This window comes from Bactrocera neohumeralis, chromosome 2 (genome assembly GCF_024586455.1).
Source record: "Bactrocera neohumeralis isolate Rockhampton chromosome 2, APGP_CSIRO_Bneo_wtdbg2-racon-allhic-juicebox.fasta_v2, whole genome shotgun sequence".
In the NCBI taxonomy this organism is placed as follows: domain Eukaryota; kingdom Metazoa; phylum Arthropoda; class Insecta; order Diptera; family Tephritidae; genus Bactrocera; species Bactrocera neohumeralis.
In genome coordinates, this window is record NC_065919.1 from 71,860,191 (window position 1) to 71,880,018 (window position 19,828).

A 19,828-nucleotide genomic window follows, 5' to 3' on the forward strand; every position below is an offset into this window, starting at 1 on the left:
GACTGGACTTGGAGTTTCAGTTTGTTTGGCAACTAAATGCTAGTCCGTTTTTGGTGGTTCCGACAAACGAAAAACTGCTTGTAAAGAAAAGTAGGAGTGCGAAACAGAACGATATTTCAATAACTGAGGGACTATTGGCGTGTAAACAGACAGGCATGGCTATAATTAGTCAGCTCGTCTCATTGATGAAATATAATATATTTTATAGAGTCCGATGTTTTCTTCTGGGTCCTACAACCAAATATAAGAATATCAAAGTCCAAGAATTATCTTTTTCTAAAGATCTTTATAATACGAATGAGAAATATAAAACTCTTCATCTGGCACTTGGAACCTATACTAGAAAATAGCAACAATCACATCGATTTTAGTGACTTTTGATTAATTACTCGTTTAATTCAATGCAAATTTTAGCGAATAAATTATTTACAATGTGGGTTCCCCTAAAGAGGGTGGATTTTCCAAAGCAATCACGAAATTCCTAACGTCAGCAACTAAGTAATAAATATTTACATATTTTAACAGTGTAAAAGGCTTTTTTAAAAGTTATGATTTCTGAGTAAATCACATAAGGAACAAATAAAAATTAATGAGATAAGATGTAAATAAGAAATAAAGCGGCAACTACTTTTGCTGAGGTAATATAAGCACTTTGAGAGGCAATTGGAGAGCAACACATGTCATAGACCGCATTCAGCCAGCAGTTGATTAACAGACCATTGGGATTAATTTATATAAATATGTACAAAAAAATTAATTACAAGCTTAAACGTATTTCAAACAAAAAAACTACTCCTCTCAATGTTTGATGAAATATTTGCTAATCAATAATCGCCTCCAAGAAGCGTATTTGCTATTATTAGTTAATACTACATTAAATATTTAGCCTAAAACCAAGGTTATTCTTGCAAATAACAGCTAAATAGTAGATACGACCAAAAAGGAAAAAAGAAAAACCAACAACAAACACACAGTACATATATTTGCATATTTAATCAAGCCTATTTAACTAATGAACTTTTAAGTGCTTCAACTGTGAAGAAAAAACTATTTCACAATCAAATATTGATTTAAGCATTTTTACCTTTTGTGCGTTCTTTTCACACCAAAAAAACGACATTGACGCTAATTAACAGTGAACACATTTCTCTGTATACTTTCAGATATTTCCGTTGTGTGTGAATTTCCGGAAGTCTCTCACTTAACAAAACTAAACCAAACTATTTAAACCGTAATTAACTGTAATATCAATATAGTTTGCAAAATGTCAGCTGTACGAATGAATGATACGAATACGATTGTTGATCGTATGGTCAACTTTCTGGTGGAACATGAGGACATGCGTACCAAGAGCTGGTTCCTGTCGAATGCGCCCGGTCCGCTCTTTATGATTTTGGCCGGTTACTTGTATTTCTGTTTGTATGCGGGGCCACGCTACATGCGCGATCGCAAGCCGTTCGAGTTGAAAAACACGCTGTTGGTGTACAATGCTGTGCAGGTGCTGTTCAGTTGGGTGCTCTTCTATGAGGTAAGTATGCGGAAAGCAATTGATAAAGCTGAAAATTCTCACACATTTTCGTTTTGCTTTGCAGGGTTACAAGGCCGGCTGGGGTGGACACTACAATTTCCGTTGCCAACCGGTCACCTATGCGACAGATCCGATTTCCATGAGGGTAGGTGATGCATGAAAGAACGAAAGTGTCATAATACCGAGCAGTCATTGGTTGCGTAATAGTGTTTAAGAAAAGCAAACGCTTTGGAGTAGGTCGTAACACCAGTTCGTACGTGACCAAAACAGGTTACACGCGAATAAAACTCTAGTTTTTTTTCATTGATATGTTAATAGAGCACTTTGATTCAGGTTCAGAAGACGTTTGTGAGCTCATGAAATTTAGAACGCTTCAGTCATCTTTTTAGTAGAGTTTCTTATTATTATTCCGTTATTTCGGAAAACAACTGAATTATTCAGCCAGTTAATAGTAAAATCCATCTGATCAAATTTGTCCCGGACTGATCCATATAAACCGCGCACGAAAACCGAATCGATGAGAAACGCGAAATATTTATCTGAAGTTTGTAAGACCAATTATGTTCTACTGTGCAGTAGTATGGTGAAAAGGTGTACGGAAATCCAGTGCCAAACCGTTACCGTTCCCACTACAGTCGGGTCTACATAACTGGAACGGACCCAGTTTTTATCCGGCCAAGGACCGTTAACTCGGCAGAATTCTGTCGCTACAACAACACCAACTAGAGTTAATCTGCCACCGATATAGCTCTTCGTCGGACCACTCCAGTATATTTGAGGCAGAGCTCTCTGCTATTGCGAAAGTCACGTAGCTAGCCTCTAATGCACCAGCAGACAACCTAGTATTGCATATCAGCCAGAAGTGTCTTCAGGAGCAGGGCAGCGGTGGAAAGTGTTGCCAGAAGCACTCGGTGGCAGATCCCCTAGGCATTGAGGGCAATGAGATAGTGGATGAGATTGTCAAGGGTGGTGTCTGTCACCCGAAAACGTGATCAACATTGGAAAACCCATGCTTGTCTATACGACGATCTGCACAGAAACATGGTGAGGAAAATTAAAACACGATGGAACAAGCTACCTGGTGGCAAAACTATAGAAGTCATGTGTAAAACGGTAGACCGAAAGTAAACACAATTTCTACTGACAATCAATAGAAGAGACTGCAGGAACAAGATCGGGATACTAAATGGTCACTGTCTAATGGCGACACACGCGCGCAGAATGGGGCTGATTGAGGGAGAAAATTTTGCAGAAAATGTCAAGGGTAAGGCACCAGTGAAACAATGGAGTATCTCTTATGCACTTTTTCCGCATTGGTAAGGCTACTCTCCAAGTATCTGGGGGCCACACGGTATGAGACACTGGAAGAGGTATCGATAGTGAGGCCACAGAGAACGTCATCGAGTAGAGGTCCCAAAAAAGATGCTTGACAAAACAGCTGTGGACACTACATGCATGAGATTTGAGTTGATGAATATAATGTCGAAACTGTTCAACCATTTTGGGAATGGTGCTCCAAATATGAGCCAAAACCGAAAAAACTAAAGTTCGCTGAAGGCACTAAAGTCCATCCCAGCAGAAAATAAGATTCACCATTGGAATACTTGAACGAGCATTGGCTCAGAAACCCATTTTGAAACCGATAATAAGGATTTGGTTTAAAATACGAGAAAATGTAGGTTTTTGGTGGTTTGGGTCAAATTTGATCATATGGTATATTTTACAAAAGGCTAATTTTATATTTATAAAGTACCATGAATATTCGTTTATCCGATTGTTTCGTTTGTACTATTGTAGTTTATGCCATATAAGTATTTCGTCTAATGAAAAGGTTTCTAAGAAGAGTCTATGAATATGGAGATTCTAAATATGCAATTAAGTTTTGTTGGGTTTATATGTCATGGAAATTATATAATCTGATTGGTGTGTTTTTCTCAAGTGGAAGCGAAAATTAAAATTTTAACATCTACACAATATTTTATAGACCACGGCCATGGTAATGAGCTTGATATCTTGACAGGGTACTTGGAATTTTATATATGTATATAAATGTTCGATATATATGTATATATACAAATGGTGTAGTGTATACATATATACATATGTCATATCTGTTTCTATATCTTTCGCAGATGGCGCGCGCTGTTTGGTTGTACTACATTGCCAAACTCACAGAGCTGCTCGACACCGTGTTCTTCGTCCTGCGCAAAAAGCAACGACAAATCTCCTTCCTGCACTTGTAAGTAACGCCAAACATACATATTTTCATAGCAGCTGTGTGACATTGAGAAATAATCAAACTTCTTCTCGCCTCAGGTACCATCACACCCTGATGCCCGTTTGCGCTTTCGTGGGAGTTAAATATTTCGCCGGTCGGTTTCTTTTAAACTTAAACGCTCACTTTATTTTTTATTTTTGATCTTTTTTTTGTTTAAATTTTTTTCATAGGCGGCCATGGCACACTGCTCGGCTTCATTAACTCTTTTATACACATCATCATGTACGCCTATTACTTGCTCTCTGCCATGGGTCCCAAGGTACAGAAGTACTTGTGGTGGAAGAAATACATTACCATTCTGCAAATTGTAAGTTGAACTTTCGTTTTCTAGTCTATTTTCGTATGCAGTTCAATTCACTGAGTGTGTCTTCTTACAGATTCAATTCTTGATCATTTTCGTGCACACCCTACAAATTCAATTCCAACCCAGCTGTAATTTCCCAAAACCAATTGCTGCTCTGCTCACCTTCAACGCCGGCCTGTTCACCTACATGTTCAGCTCCTTCTACATTAAGAACTACAACAAGGAGGCTGCCCTAAAGGCCAAAGCGGACGCCGCTGCTAAACAGGATTGAGCTGTTCTTTTCACCAACTTTGCTGTTCTATGTATTTATTTCTCAATATTTTGGGCACTTTTCTACTACGTGCTGACTTTAGACACTGAACACTTAGGTACATAACTCAAAACCATCTAGTTGGTCATGCGACAGTTGCTGCTGGATTTGAGTTCTTCAAAACGCGGCGAAAGTGTCTTGCCTCTGAAAAAGCATTTTGACTGTTCGAGTTGCTTAATCGTCGTTTATGGTTTTGTTATATGCATAAATATTGTGAGGGGAGCTGAAATTTATACGGAAAATTTAAAAGGGTAGTTAATGTACGTTTGTACAGTAGACTTGTAGATTTGTAGATAGTAGTTGTACGCCTCCATGTACATACATACACATACGTATATGGTATATATGTATATGTATATTTAGTTAAGAGTTAGTTTAGTAATCTGTAATCATAAGTGTAAATTGTAGTGGCAATTACTTCTTGCATTAGCATATAGTAATTTGATAAACAGAAAAATATATATTTAAGTTATATAACGATCGCTGCGCTTTTGCTACGAGCCCATTCGCCTCACGCCGAGTCCATAATTCGATATTTGTTATCGTACAATTTTGAAAGTGCAATCGAACCAAATATTTTGCTTTAGTTTAATTAAGGTTAAAATATGCAATCATTGCTTGATTTTTATATACCCTCAACGACCCACACACACACACATACATACTATTTACATAATTATGTTTATGTAATGGTAATCAGCATCAGATGCACACCTTAATTCCTGTTTCGTCACCGCAGACTTGTACAACGATTAAAATTATATAATATTAATGTTTGAATTCTTTTGGAATCTTTCACATATCATTATAAAAATACATACATACATATATGTACTTATAGTACATATAGCTACAGCTTTCCTGGTGCGTTGTGTTTGTGTATCGGTCGGCTTGAGTTTTTACTATGTTTGTATGTATATAGCTGATAACCCAAAACGAATAAATGTTTTTAGACATGAATATTGTCGATAGCGTTTTTATTTTAATTTTCACAACCAAAATGAGAGTTTAAAAGTTGTGTTCAGAAAAGACTACACTTGCAAAGAAACTCGAAAGTTGCAAGCAGACTCTGAGAATCTGGGTTCTTACAAGAACACGTATCTGAACAATCGGATATCCTCACACGTTTTGACTTCATACCAGATCACTTGGTTCATAGAGTCACCAAACCGAACTCTGGGGGCTCTTTCTCTGCGCATATACCGTTGAGGGAGTTGTGGGTGGGTAGAAGCTGTTGAAGGAGAGGTGCAGTGAGTTTCTTCACGGAGGCGTCAAAGTTGGGATGGAAGGTTGGTGGAGGGTTTACTATCAGGAGATCTCTATCAACTCTAGCTTCAGACTTTCTGACTATTGCAGTGTCTTCCAAGTCGAGATTGCACCCATTAAGGTAGCAGCAGATCTACCGTTTCAGAGTGCAGCCTCCATTCACGCAGATAGCAGAGCGGCGATATTAGCCTTGAACTCATTAGCAGTGCGTTCAGAGTTGGTCGAGGAGCGCCTAACCTCGCTATCAATAGCATCGAGTGTCTTTGTGATAAGACTGGTATGGGTGTCAGGCTATAGCGGAATCACAGAAAATAGCAAAGCTAATAAGCTGGCAAGGAGAAGCACCCTAGAACCGCTATCGGTGGAATGAGAACGAGTCGGTGCTCCATACCCTCTTGTGTTCTACTACTAGATAGGTCGGCTTCTCGATACCTCTGCGCCTACTCGTACACGCTACTCAGGAACTTTCCTTTAATCGTAAGCGCTATATCGCCTGCATAGGCATTCACCCGGCAGCCACGATCCTCCAGTTTTTTAAGCAGATCGTTAAAGACCAGGATCCATAGAAGAGGAGAAAGAACTCTAACTTGCGGGGTTCCCCTCCTCACATTTCGTAGCGTGTGCGTCATATCGTCCCAGACCATCCAGAGCAGTAACGACTACTTACGGCAGGACGTTATTGAAAGCTCCCTCAATATCAAGAAAGGTCCCAACAGCGAATTCTTTAACCATAATGGCTTCCTCAAGTCATGACCCGATACTCTTATTTGACCTGTCAATATTCGATTTGTGATAGGTCCACAAACTGGTCGGTCATTGTATGGAAAATTATATGTTATACATAACATGCAGAAAAAAATTTGATACCCAACTCATCGTTTGTCTACGTGTTAAGTTTAACTGATTAAGTTGAATGAATTAAACGGCTGCACTTTAGACGGCTGTCATTCAAAAACAATTTATAAAGAAATAAAAAACAAATTATTTTTTTTTAATTTTACTCTAGGCGTGCCTTCAAAAAATAATAGAAATTATGAGTTTGCTTATAATTACTGTTTATGAAAATACTAATGATTTGTAATTCAAAAAAAAAATTTGCCAAGCGTATTTATCGAAATCCTTATCGATAAGCTGGGAATTATTCAGTGGAATATGGCATCACTGAAAAATGACAACGAAGCAAAGAAAAGGAAAAATGTCAAAACAGAAAAATTAATACAATTAAATGGGTATCACAATAATTGTTGAAGAGGGAGTGTATCAATTTCACAAAATCATTAAATGAAGTAGGCAAATAGCTTTTGCCCAGCGTTGTTTTTAAATTGTGGTAGTAATAAATTGAGTGTTTATAAAATTGGAGCCGCAAACAAAGTATGTGCTGCTCTATGAAGATGTAAGCCAAAATCGATTATTAATATCGATGTTTGTTTTTTCATTGAATCGTAAAATTCTTTTGTATTTATCGAAGTGTTAATAAAGCAGATCGGAATATCGCACTATATTTGATTAGTTACTTGAAATAGTTCTTTCAAAGGAAGTTTGACAAATGCAACTTAAAGTAACGTTTAAAAAATTTTACGAACCAATAACTTAGTGTTGTTTATATCGTATTAGAAAAGTTCTTAATTTGAATATTTTATGACTAATTATTAGATAATTTATTCACATAAATCAGTTGTTCATTATATATGTGTATCATAGTGTGTTTATAAATTATTCATGGTGTAAATTTTGAAATAAAGTCATTCGTTTAATTCAATCAAAATATATAAAGCTTATGCAATGGCATTTTAGAAATTATTTCGCTTAATCTTTTAAAGTAAATATTTTATAATTAAATTGTTTAAGAGTCGGAATTGTTGGCAGCAATATTATTTCTTTTATTAAAAAAATAATAATTTGAATTAATCGATAAATACTTGTGGATTATTTTTAGTTTTTTCTTCCAGTTAATCACAAATTATCGATGAGAAAATTTTAACTACCATCGCTATTGTAGTTAATGCAAAGAAGGGGCGGATTACAGCGGTGTCAACGAAAAGTGCAAGACAAAATTATTGAAAATTCTCGAATACCGTAAAACAATTCGTCATATCGCTAATAGACCTGTGATTCCGTAAAATACTATTAAATAAAAAACATTAATCTATTTGGTGCGAAAGGATTTTTTTCCTGGGAATATTTCATACTTCAAAACTGCATACATACACACACCTATATATTCACAATCCCTCCAGTATTTTAACTTACTAATACCTAGTTTGCAAATAAGAAAATGATGGTTGAATCCGATGGTACTGCTGATGCTACACGTCGTCTCAACGTCAAGAAGCAAACTCTCGATGATGCTTATGCGGTACCAGCAAATTTTTTGGAAATCGACGTGGTCAATCCATTGACAACTATGGCTGCAGGCAAGAAACGTTATACGGACTACGAAGTACGAATGCGGGTGAGTGACCTATGCAATTTAATGAGTGCATGCTGATAATTTTGTTTCAAACGGAAACAGTTATGATTACAAACAATTAAGGAACATTAATAAGCATCAATTTTAATGAAGTACACATTAACATTTGGAGGCTTAAATATTTTGCAAAACAATTTTTAGTTTTCAAATAACATATCAGTTGTGTCGGAAACTCGTACAGATTAAAATTTGGTCGTTACGCATGCATTTCATTTATCAATGAACATTACTCATAATGTTTGTGGCAGCATTAAGCAAGATTTGTGGTTATCACTACAGCTATAAATATGCATGTGTATGTAAATTGCATATATTTTTACATAATTTTTTTTTATTATTATCTTTCAGACGAATTTACCAGTATTTAAAGTAAAGGAATCTAGCGTACGTCGACGATATAGCGATTTTGAATGGTTGAGAAATGAATTGGAACGCGATAGTAAGGTATAATTACTATTAATATTTCGCATCATTCAAATTTTAACTTCCATATTTTAATTAATAGATTGTAGTACCGCCATTACCCGGAAAAGCATGGAAACGCCAAATGCCATTCCGCGGCGACGAAGGTATATTCGATGAAAACTTCATTGAGGAGCGACGAAAAGGCCTGGAAGCGTTCATCAATAAAATTGCTGGTCATCCGTTGGCGCAGAATGAGCGCTGTTTACACATGTTCTTGCAGGAGAATGTAATCGACAAGAATTATGTGCCCGGAAAGATTCGCAATACATAAGAGGCGATATAATAAGGATCTGAACGCAAGTGGGGAATGTGTGCCGAAAGAAAAAGTGGTTGTTACTGTTACTCGAGTGCACACGTACTGGGGAATCAAGCTGAATGAAAAGAGAAATATATAAAATGCGAATATAAACAAATTGGACATACATTGAAGGATTTAACAGCTCAGAAGGGTTTATTTTTTTTTCAAATTTCGGGTTTATACAATATTAAAAAATATTTATTGTATGGAATGTACGTTATATAAATTCTACTATATGGATATACAAGTATATATATATTTTCGAATTCCACAACTATTTTATCTTTAATAATGTGCCGACAAATTATTATTAATATAAACCTAAAAAATAAAAAAAATATTGCTAAAGGCTTATAAAGTTGAAATAAGGCGAAGAAGATTTAAGTGTAGGATTTAGGACAAGAATATTTTCGTTAGTAGCCATCAATCGAACAAAATATCTTTATTACTATTATAAATATAAATGTAAAATATACCTTGTAATTGGAAAACTGTCATTTTGACGTTATGTATTTGTAAATTAATATTCTATGATCTTATGTTAAATTATAGCGCATTTTTAATGTTGCTCGATGAATTGAATACAAATGATTGAATACATATTTAAAATGGCCTCTGTTAAAATTATCGCGTTTCCGAGCAAAAGTTTTGTAAACATTTCAGTAAATAAATAAATTAAACCTTTTTGCTATAATTTCTTTTCGTGGAAAATCTCGTTAAATTGCTTAACTCGTGGAGCTTACGTTATGACAAATTACGTTCTGTAAAAATGCAGCCCTGTTTCTTTGTTTTCTTTTCGCGCAGAGGTGTTAAAAATCAGCTGTTCCATCAGCATTTGTTGGATTGCGGCTAAGGCAATGAAAGTAATTGTATTTATTTAGGGCTTAAAATGTTGGAGTCAACTATATCTGAGGATTCGGACAGCAAATATGAAAATAGTGCTGATGTGGAACAAGAATACAAGTTAATTGAAAAGGCTTACGATGAATTTAATAGGTAAATATGGGTATTTTTTTGATTGCCTCAGTTACAAACTCCAATTATTTCTTTAGTGGCAACTATGAGCAGTGTCTTGAAACGCTTGATGAGTTGGAAAAATGTAATGGAACCAATAACAAGTTGGAACACAATCGTGCTGTGGCGAAATTCTATAAGTCTGGTTGTAAAGATCATATCACGCTATTAAAAAGTATTAATGAAAATGTGAGTAAATTCTAAATTATTTTATATTTAATTTTTTTTTTATATAAATGACAACACAAACTAAACTAATTATTGGTTGTGTTGCCTTAGTTCCTGAAGCAATTGTCGCATTGCTGTTTCCTCATTGGTTAGGCTATTTGTCTGTTGGCGTATTTGTTCATTCAGCTTTTTCCCCAATTCGGTATGCTCTTTAAGAGTTTTTCCAATCATCTCGTGTTGTTCATCCAATTGGCTTAAGACATTGCGGCAGTGACTAAGTAAGGTTGTGGCCTTTTCCGCTGCAAGGATCGTTTCAATGTATAAATGCAGCATATTATTTTAGAGATCGCTAATACTATTACCTTGTTGTTTTTTTCTCACACATTTTTGTTCAACTTGTGCCTTTATGTTTTCAAAAGTGCTCTTGGTACCTTCTCTGTATTTATCACGGAGAATCCGTATAAAATCGACATGAGATATAAAGCGATATTGTTCTGAATCATCAGAATTCGCAATCAAAGTATCCATTTTCTATTAAATATTTTTGTAGTTTTCAAATAACAAAATGACGCTTGCCCTCTTATCGAGTGTGATGAGTTGACAGTAAAGTGAAAAATATGGCCGCTTCCGGTGACATTTCTACCGTTATAGAATGTCGTAACAAAGTAAAATTCAAATAAAAACACTTCAATAAACATAAAAAATAGTCGAATTGGAAAGTTGGCAGGGGTTTCTATTTTACAAAAATTGTTTGTATGCATGTACACATTAATGTATGTATGTGATGGCATACGCAATTATTTTAAAATAGAAAGACACGATTTTCAAGATTTTCATAACTGTAATACTGTTTGGATAATAACAGAAATAAATTTCAGCTAACTTGAACTTACTGTTTATAACTCATCAGTATTAATTATTATATGAAAAATATATAATTATAAAAAAATGTTAATCTTTACAAATAATTATATATAGTAATTATTATTTATTGTAATTTTTGTTTTTGTTTTAGACTGGATCTATAGATAGATCTAGTCCCATATCGTCGAAGCCTTCCTACAGTCCAATAGCGCGATTCAACATGGCGGTAATATACTATCATCGGCATATGTATGAAACTTCAATCAACACACTTACACCATTGGTGGACCAAGTTGAAGATTTAGAAGAACACATGGCCGCACTGGTGTGTACATTTATGTTACGTCTACTGCTCGTCACTAACCAATTGCGCAAGGCGGCCGCATTTCTGGAAATGCTGCAATCGCCTGAACATAAATCATCGCTCTACTTGAACCGAGATACATTAATAGGCGAAGAAGCTTCAGCTTGTGAAACGGCAACTGCAAACCATGAGAACTTTCAACGTGCTTATAAATTTTTGGCTATACAGACATGTGTTATGAACCGTAAACCTATTGTGGTGGCAGAGGACGGTGTAAGTGTAAAAACGAATGTGAACTAATCATATTGATAAATGATTTGTACATTTTCTACTTTACAATTTTTAGTCGGCGGAGTTTTCTTCTCTAAAAGCTCATCAATATTATATAATGAAGGACTTTCAAATGGCGGCCAAACAACTGAAAAAGGTCAACGAGATAGGTGCAACTGGGGAACTGTAATTTAAATGTCATGTGCTTCCATTTATTTAAATATTAATTTCACAATTCAATTTTAATTTACAGCAGCGACATGCTTAATACGTGCATTGCCAACAATATGGGCGTAATACATTTGCGTGTACGCCATTATGCCATTGCTGCGAAATTCTTTCAGGATGCTATAACTTTTGACAAGCGTATAGCAGGCAATATGCGCAATGTGTCCTTATACCAAATGAGCACAGCACATACTTGTGAAATACTCTACAATTTGGGTATTGCAATGCTGTACTTGCGCCGCCCGAAAGAAGCTTATAATTGTTTCTTTGTGCCGTTGAAATCGTACCACAGCAATCCGCGTTTATGGTTTCGTATATCGGAAGCCTGCATTATGGATCACGAAATGGTATGTGTATGTATATATATTAAATACCACAAAGTAATTGCAAATTGTTCGATTTGATCGATTTTAACAAATTATAGAAAATGTTAGAGGAGGATAGCAAGCCAATGATCACATCTGTGGTAGATACTGGTGGTCGTAAAACGGTCTTCTTAAAACCCACAAATAATGTGGTTTATTCGTAAGTCTTACTTGAATACTGTAATGTTATGAGCAAATTATTTCTATATTTTAATTTTATATCTGTGCAGGCTGGACAAAGACGCACTTGAATCTGGTCCAAATCTGCACTTCGCCGTCTTGGCGCTACGTAATGCCCTTACCCTAACCACATACTATAAGAACGCATTTGAAATGACTGAAGACGATGAATTACCAACAGAACGGGAGAAAGAGAATTGGCGCAATGTTAAGGATAATAATTTTTGCAATCCATCTCGGCCGATATCTAAGAACTCGCTTAATAATATGCTCTGTGCCATTTATGCAGCCTACAGTTATGTCTCACTACGTCTGGGCGATTATGTAAGCGCACTCAAAATGGCACAGGAATTGTTGAAAGCTGAAAAACTCTCCGATGCGCATAGGTAAAAATATATTTTTGATATTTTTTTTTATTGTTTATTTAATATATACTTATTTTTCTTCCCTCAGATTGCTAGCGCATATGTATGCTGGTGAAGCATTACTGATGTTGGATAAATTGGAGGATGCGCGCCCACATTTTGAGCCAACATTTGTGACGAACCTGAATGCATTTGATTTTGAGACAAAAGATTGGCGCGTCAAGTCACTGGATGCCGCACAGAATGTCGTGCGTTATAATTTAGCTGTGGTCATGGCATTGCAGGGCGACTTCGAGCTTTGCAGGAACATCTTGAGCAGTTGTACACATCCAATTGTGGCGGCCAAAGTGCTATCGCTGAAGACCTATCTCGACATAAGAATGGGAAAATGTGCCTGATTTGGTAAATTTTGCCTTTACTATGCAATCTACTATAAATAAATAAAGATTTTTAAGGTATGTTGTATTGAAAGCATAATAAAGTTGAAATAATGATTAGAGTTCATATTTCCGATTGCGATTGTTAAATTGTGAGGTTAAGTATTTGAAAACCATAAATCAAAGCTTATTAAATTACCAAATCGTCTAATCAATATTGGGAGATAAGTTATCGCTGGTGGCGGAAAATCAATGCCAGCCATTAGTGCCTATAAAGCGACGTGCCCAATGTGAAAATTGTTTAGTTTGTGGTGTACCTTTGAAAATGAAGTTTAATAAAGTGATATTGACCTCCGTGCTGCTGCTGGCCATGGCCAATATAGCAGTAGCGCTAACATTCGATGAAGAGCGTTTGAGGCTTAAGCAATTTGTCACATCTGTAAGTAAAAACAATTTTAAGTGCCCGCTTGATCAATAATACATTAACGTGTCGCTTAAAGGAAGAACGCATTCGTTCCCATGGCTATCCGGCAGAATCGCATACCGTAGAAACCAGTGATGGCTATCTCTTAACACTATTCCGCATACCTTACTCCCCCAAATTGAATAATCAGCATGCGAAACGTCCAGCTTTTCTTTTGCAACATGGTTTATTCAGCAACTCAGATTGTTGGCTAAGTAGCGGTCCGGACAACTCATTGGCCTACTTGTTGGCCGATGCCGGCTTCGATGTTTGGCTGGGCAATGCCCGTGGTAATATCTACTCGCGCGCAAATGCGAAAATAACCTTGAATAGTCCGAAATTTTGGAAGTTCAGTTGGCATGAGATCGGCACCATTGATATTGCCGCTATGATTGATTATATACGCGATTTCACCGGCGAACAAGCCGTACATTATGCGGGCCACTCGCAGGGCACCACGGTGTATTTGGCGCTCATGTCTACCAGAAAAGAGTACAATGCCAAGATTAAAACGGCACATCTATTGGCGCCATGTGCATTCTTTGAGCATGGCAGACATGCCGTTTTCCAACTCGGCGCATTGGTCGGCACACCTGGTGGGGTGTGGAACCGCCTTCTTGAGGATATGGAGCTGATGCCTAAAAACGCTATAGTAAATCGCATTGCAGACACACTCTGCGCGGAACAACCCGATTTGGGCGCACAGTGTAAGAAAGTCGCGCTTTGGTATGCCGGCGACGGTTACCGCAACACAAATCTGGTAAGCGCAAAAATGATAGAAAAAAATAATTTTAGAAATTAATTAGTATCTTTTATTTTGACATTTCAGACTTCCTTGCAAGTGCTGATTGAAACCCATCCGGGCGGGTCGTCCAGCAATCAGGGTATACATTATCTTCAGCTCTCTAAGTCACATAAATTCCGTCAATTCGATTATGGCATCAAGAAGAACCAAGAGGTTTACAATCAAGATACGCCTCCAGACTATGAACTGAGTAAGATTACTGCTCGCACTTACTCGTACTCAAGCGCCAACGATGCTCTGTGCGGTCCACGCGATGTCGACACATTGGTGGCAAATATGCCGTATCTAGTTGAGGACTATCGCGTACCCGATCCAAGCTGGAATCACATGGACTTCATTGTTGCCAACCAAATGCGTGAGGTTATTAACGACCGTGTTGTAGGCGCCGCTAAGAATTATGAGAGAATGTAAAGATACAAATAAAACATAACCAAGCTGAAAATGGAATTTTATTTAAACATTTAGTGCAGCAACTAGAGATCTATTGCAGGTATTTGAAGGGCGTTTGCAAATTTCGAAGCCGACAATGTCAGACCATTAGACCCCGCATGACCCCAAGCCTTTTTTTGTATGCTCCGCGATCCCCATTCATCTAACTCCGCTCTCTCTATGGTCCGAACACGTCGAAACGGCAAGTTTCCTGGGCATCTCGCTGTTGTTGTTTTTTTTAGCGGCAGAATTCTGCCGAGTTGACAGTTCTTGGCCGGATGAAAAATCCGGGTCCGTTCCGGTAACGTAGACTCTACTCTCGTTGGAACGGCTGGTCCTCTCATTACATGTCTTCGTTGACAACCAATCCGAATCATGGCACCCGCTACAACAACACCATCGAATATATTTTTTACAGCCCATTAGTATCTAGCAGGCTGTCTATAATTTGTGGGACCCTATAAAAATCATCAGAGTCCTTGGCTTCATAGAACGTGTGGCCTTATAGATTTAGAGCTCATCTGCAAATTTTCTTCAACAAATGTTAATGAAAAAGTACATCTAGAAGAAACGAAATACTCAACTGTAGCTTAGGAGTTTTTTCTGATGTTGTTGTAACGATAGTAAACATCCGGAAGGAGGGGGAATACTGCCGAGTTGACAGTACCTAGTCTTTTATCCGACCAGGTCCGTTTCGGTTACTTAGAACCGACTGTCTGGGAACGGTAGAGGTAAGAGTGTCTTTCCAATGCTGTTAATAAGGCAAGCTCTACAATAGTCGAGAAATCGGCATTCTTTAATCGGTCCTCATTTACAAGCGTAACGAACCACTAACTAAATAGAATAAACTGTCTTATTGTTAACGCTTATTGCCACTCTCTCTCAATGAGCTGTAGTAAAATATTTTTTATCAAGACCGTAGGCGTTTTAATTTCATTATAAATTAAGTAAACTACTAAAAGAAGACAATGCAAAATATACCTCACACAAATTAAGAAAATATGATACTTGAGTTGTTGGAGCGATTGTTCTAAACATAGTCGGCTCGTGCTTCTTGAAGATACGAATGCCCTGAATAAATGGACCATTTGGTGTCTACAATTGCTGAGAAACTAGGGATTATTTAGTATCATGGAGGATAGAATCAACAACCATCATTTGTAACCAGTCACAAAGTGCCATTTTCGGACGAGTTTTATATGCGAGATTCTTCTTCTTTCTTTATTGGCGTGAACATTGCTTACGCGATAATAGCCGAGTTTACAACAGCGTTGCAATCGTTTCTTCTTTTGGCAATTTGGTGCCAATTCGAGATACCAAGTGCAGCCAGGTCCTTCTCCACCTGATCTCTCCAATGGACTGCACGTCTTCCTCTTCCTCTGCTTTCCCCGGCGGGCACTGCGTCGGACACTTTCAGAACTGGAGTGTATTCATCCATCCGGACGACATGACCTAGCCAGCGTATGCACTGTCCCTTAATTCGCTGAACTATGTCAATGTCCTCGTATATCTCGGTACAGCTCATCGTTCCAGCGATTGCGGTATTCGCCGTGGCCAATGCGCAAAGGACGACAAAACTTCCGTAAAACCTTTCCCTTGAAAACTCTTAACGCCGACTTATCAAATGTTGTCATCGTCCATGCCTCTGCACCATACCGCTGGACGGGGATGATGAGTGATTTGTAGAGTTTGGTCTTTGTTCGTTGAGATAGGACTTTACTTCTCAATTGCCTACCCAGTCCGAAGTAGCAACTGTTGGTTAGAGTTATTCAGCGTTGGATTTCGAGGCTGACATTGTTGTTGGTGTTAAGACTGGTTCCAAGATAGACGAAATTGTCTACGACTTCGAAGTTTTGAGAGTCAGCATTGACGTGAGAGCGAAGTCGTGAGCGCGACGACTGTTTGTTTGATGACAGGAGATATTAACGTCTTGCCCTCGTTCACTATCAGACCCATTTGCTTCTTTTCGAGATTATCGACAGAAAATACGTAAGAATTGACAGGTTCGCAGAGAAATCAAAGTTTCAAAGATTCGTTTCGTATAATTTTTTTTGGGTTTTGAGAAAATCGATATATAGAAGGAAATTTCAAAGAAATCACTTGCGCTGCAGTAATCGAAGTCGTTAACTCTTTCAAGGAAAGAATGCGAACTCTTTCATATCAACAAAAAAATTATGCGCAGCGTACGACAACATATTTTTGATTTACAACAATTTGATAACATTTTCCCGAAATATACAAAACAAACTATAAATACGATTAATTGAAATCATTACGGGGGGTATACTCTGTATATTTTTTGAGTTATGACGATCGACCATAACAAGCTTATCTGCGTCATCCACTTCATTAGGCTTAAGCTCTACAAGATTGATCGCATATTGCGAATTATGGCCTTAGATTAGATATCCTCTCGGCAGCGGCCCCTACCTTTTATAACTCGTCACTTTCAAATCAATTTTTTCAGTTTGCACTTATTTTTTTTGCAGAACAATGGGAGTTTTGCAAACAATGTTTCGTTTAGCGGTTGCCTTAATTTTGCTAACCGCGCTGACCGAGGCTTTGGACCTGACGTATATTAATCTGAAACCTTTTAAAACATCTGTAAGTTCAATAAAACAATACCTTGTTCACTCATACTAAAAGCTCAACTAATTTTTAGGCTGAACGTATACGCGAGCAAGGTTATCCCGCTGAGTCCCATTTTGTGGAGACCAGTGATGGTTATATACTCAACCTCTTTCGCATTCCCTACTCGCCACGTTTGGACAATCACCTTGAGCGTAAGCCTGTAGTCTTCATACAACATGGTCTCTTCGGGTGTTCCGACTGTTTTTTACTAAATGGTCCGGAGGACGCGATCGCGTATAATTTCGTTGATGCTGGTTTTGATGTTTGGTTGGGTAATGCGCGTGGCAATATTTATTCCAGTAATCACTCCAGTTTGTCGCCTGAAAACCCGAAGTTTTGGAAGTTCAGTTGGCATGAGATCGGCACCATTGATATGCCCGAATCGATTGACTATGTGCTCGAGCGGACAGGTGAAAGTGCACTACATTATGTTGGGCATTCACAGGGCGGTACAGTTTACTTTGTGATGCTTTCTTCTCGTCCCGAGTATAATGAAAAGATAAAAACTGGACACGGTTTGGCACCCGCTGTATTTATGGGTAATGTTACCGACGGCATTGTTACGGCGCTCGCACCGTATGTCGGCACACCTGGTATGGGCGCTAATTTGCTCTGCGATCAACCGTTTGTACCGTACAACCCGCATGTGCAGCGCTTGCTGGATACGGCTTGTGGCGGCGCACCAGCATATCCAAAATATTGTAAAACACTGTATCTAATGTGGGCCGGCGATGAACAGTCGAACCTTAATGCGGTCAGTATACTATAGCGAATATTCAAAGTGATAGAAAATATGATTTCTTTTCATTTGTAGACATTACTGCCTCAACTGGCCGAAACACATCCTGCTGGCATCTCGACTAATCAAGGCATACACTACATACAACTTAAAGTGTCGAACAAATTCCGTCAATACGATTTTGGTTCGAAGAAGAATAAAAAAGTATATAATCAGGAAGAACCGCCAGAGTATCCGCTAGAAAAGGTCACAGCCGATACTTTCCTCTATTATGGTTTAAATGACGGTTCGGCTACAGCGCAAGATATGAAACGTTTACCCCCCTACCTAACTAATTTGCGTCTGTTCTATGAAGTGCCGAATCCAACATGGGGACATTTGGATTTCATTTTCGCCAAGCAGGTTAAGCAGGAAATCAACGATCCTGTAATACAGTATTGTAAAGATTATGAAGAACGATATTAGAGCGATCAATAAAGAATTTAAGAGCAATATGTAAAATATTTATGTTAGTAAAGTAGACTTTTAATTGTAGAGCTTAAACAAACTACCAGGCAGGCTGAAAAATTCGTATCGTTCGGGTCGCGAAATCAGAACTTTCGGTAATAATAAGACATTTTTGATATGAGATCTTTGAAGGGAACCTAAATGGATTGACTGGTAAGAGGCGAATGAGACTTTGTAGGTATGTTGACGCTTCGGGTGTTTCATGACGGCACTTCCTTAACGTCCATAACATTGAATAATTAGGTTCCAGTATAAACGTATAAAGATACGGTCAATCGCATAGCAGCCGGAATTTATGGCACTCTGGCAAGGAGTTGTACTCGATTTCAAAGTTTCACCTTTGCACTAAGCACTTATGTTTTGAGTTCAGTTTATGACTATGATATCTTATTTGGGGTACTCACAACGTGTCATAAAGCGTCGTAAAATCATAAAATCATAAATTTTTATACTAGTTTAAAAAATTTGTTTTTGGATTGCATACTAAAATATGTTTACGCAAATACAACTCTGAACGCTATGTTTTCGGATCATTATAACTTCATGAGACTATGTGAAACCCCTAATTGGATATTGAAGTCCAATAAAATGGACAAAGTTGGAACTTTTTCATTCAACATTTGCGCTTCAATATAAACATAACACTTATAGATTAATATCTATAACAATCTTTCCCTCAGTAACTCTTTGAGTTTACAATCACGAACAAGCAGGTGTGTGTCGATCGTCTTTTCACGGATCTTTTCCAAGGTTTGGCGCCTGATCAGTTGCTGTTGTGCACACAGTATTGGAGTTTACGAGCACCTTATATGTAATGTTGAAGTGTCTTATCCCACTTTTTGTGGATTGGTCAGGCACACTTAAACTCCAATCGTCGGGCATGCTTTCATCAGACCATATTCTACAAAGAAGCTGATGCATGCTTCTTAGCTTGGCTGGAAATTCATTGGTCACGCCGCTTTGTTGTTCTTCAGACGGGTCATTGCTATTCGAACTTCTTCATGGTTGGACAATGGATCGTCTGATCCATCGTTATCGATTGGGGTATCGGGTTCATCATCTCCTGGTGTTATGCTTTCACTGCCTTCCAGCAGGCTGGAGAAGTGTTCCCTCCATGTCTACGAGACATGAACTTGAATAGCAGAGACTTCTGACAATACAGTTGGCATGAAATCGGCGCTATTGATTTGCCCAATACAA

The 19,828-nt window shown here is 37.8% G+C and overlaps 6 protein-coding genes across 8 annotated transcripts; 5 read left to right on the plus strand and 1 right to left on the minus strand.

Moving 5' to 3' along the window:
• The first annotated feature begins 1,167 nt into the window (after positions 1-1,167).
• On the plus strand, positions 1,168-5,380 carry LOC126751573 (elongation of very long chain fatty acids protein AAEL008004). Its single transcript, XM_050461953.1, has 6 exons — positions 1,168-1,528; positions 1,593-1,673; positions 3,661-3,767; positions 3,845-3,900; positions 3,977-4,113; positions 4,184-5,380. The coding sequence occupies exons 1-6, from the start codon at positions 1,265-1,267 to the stop codon at positions 4,379-4,381; spliced, it is 843 nt and encodes a 280-aa protein (XP_050317910.1). The 5' UTR covers positions 1,168-1,264; the 3' UTR covers positions 4,382-5,380.
• Positions 5,381-6,899: 1,519 nt separating this feature from the next.
• Positions 6,900-9,603, plus strand: LOC126751610 (sorting nexin-12). 3 transcript variants are annotated; one of them, XM_050462017.1, is made up of 4 exons: positions 6,900-7,079; positions 7,623-8,138; positions 8,505-8,600; positions 8,662-9,603. In XM_050462017.1, the coding sequence occupies exons 2-4, from the start codon at positions 7,962-7,964 to the stop codon at positions 8,890-8,892; spliced, it is 504 nt and encodes a 167-aa protein (XP_050317974.1). In that variant the 5' UTR covers positions 6,900-7,079; positions 7,623-7,961; the 3' UTR covers positions 8,893-9,603. The 3 variants fall into 3 exon arrangements, with proteins under 3 accessions (XP_050317974.1, XP_050317979.1, XP_050317985.1); XM_050462022.1 differs by having other exon boundaries at positions 7,636-8,138; XM_050462028.1 differs by having other exon boundaries at positions 6,900-7,057.
• Positions 9,604-9,742: 139 nt separating this feature from the next.
• Positions 9,743-13,181, plus strand: LOC126751520 (CCR4-NOT transcription complex subunit 10). Its single transcript, XM_050461846.1, has 8 exons — positions 9,743-9,915; positions 9,972-10,122; positions 11,117-11,542; positions 11,616-11,725; positions 11,793-12,114; positions 12,192-12,292; positions 12,363-12,698; positions 12,766-13,181. The coding sequence occupies exons 1-8, from the start codon at positions 9,809-9,811 to the stop codon at positions 13,073-13,075; spliced, it is 1,863 nt and encodes a 620-aa protein (XP_050317803.1). The 5' UTR covers positions 9,743-9,808; the 3' UTR covers positions 13,076-13,181.
• On the minus strand, positions 10,128-10,692 carry LOC126751630 (uncharacterized). The gene is made up of 2 exons (XM_050462040.1): positions 10,464-10,692; positions 10,128-10,400 (listed from the first exon to the last, which is right to left on the minus strand). The coding sequence occupies exons 1-2, from the start codon at positions 10,627-10,629 to the stop codon at positions 10,192-10,194; spliced, it is 375 nt and encodes a 124-aa protein (XP_050317997.1). The 5' UTR covers positions 10,630-10,692; the 3' UTR covers positions 10,128-10,191.
• A 101-nt stretch (positions 13,182-13,282) lies between the features above and the next one.
• On the plus strand, positions 13,283-14,764 carry LOC126751543 (lipase 3-like). Its single transcript, XM_050461899.1, has 3 exons — positions 13,283-13,493; positions 13,555-14,277; positions 14,347-14,764. Exons 1-3 carry the CDS (start codon positions 13,380-13,382, stop codon positions 14,731-14,733), a joined length of 1,224 nt encoding a protein of 407 aa, XP_050317856.1. The 5' UTR covers positions 13,283-13,379; the 3' UTR covers positions 14,734-14,764.
• Positions 14,765-17,246: 2,482 nt separating this feature from the next.
• LOC126751545 (lipase 3-like) lies at positions 17,247-18,638 on the plus strand. Its single transcript, XM_050461913.1, has 3 exons — positions 17,247-17,355; positions 17,414-18,136; positions 18,197-18,638. Exons 1-3 carry the CDS (start codon positions 17,263-17,265, stop codon positions 18,584-18,586), a joined length of 1,206 nt encoding a protein of 401 aa, XP_050317870.1. The 5' UTR covers positions 17,247-17,262; the 3' UTR covers positions 18,587-18,638.
• The last annotated feature ends 1,190 nt before the right edge of the window (positions 18,639-19,828 follow it).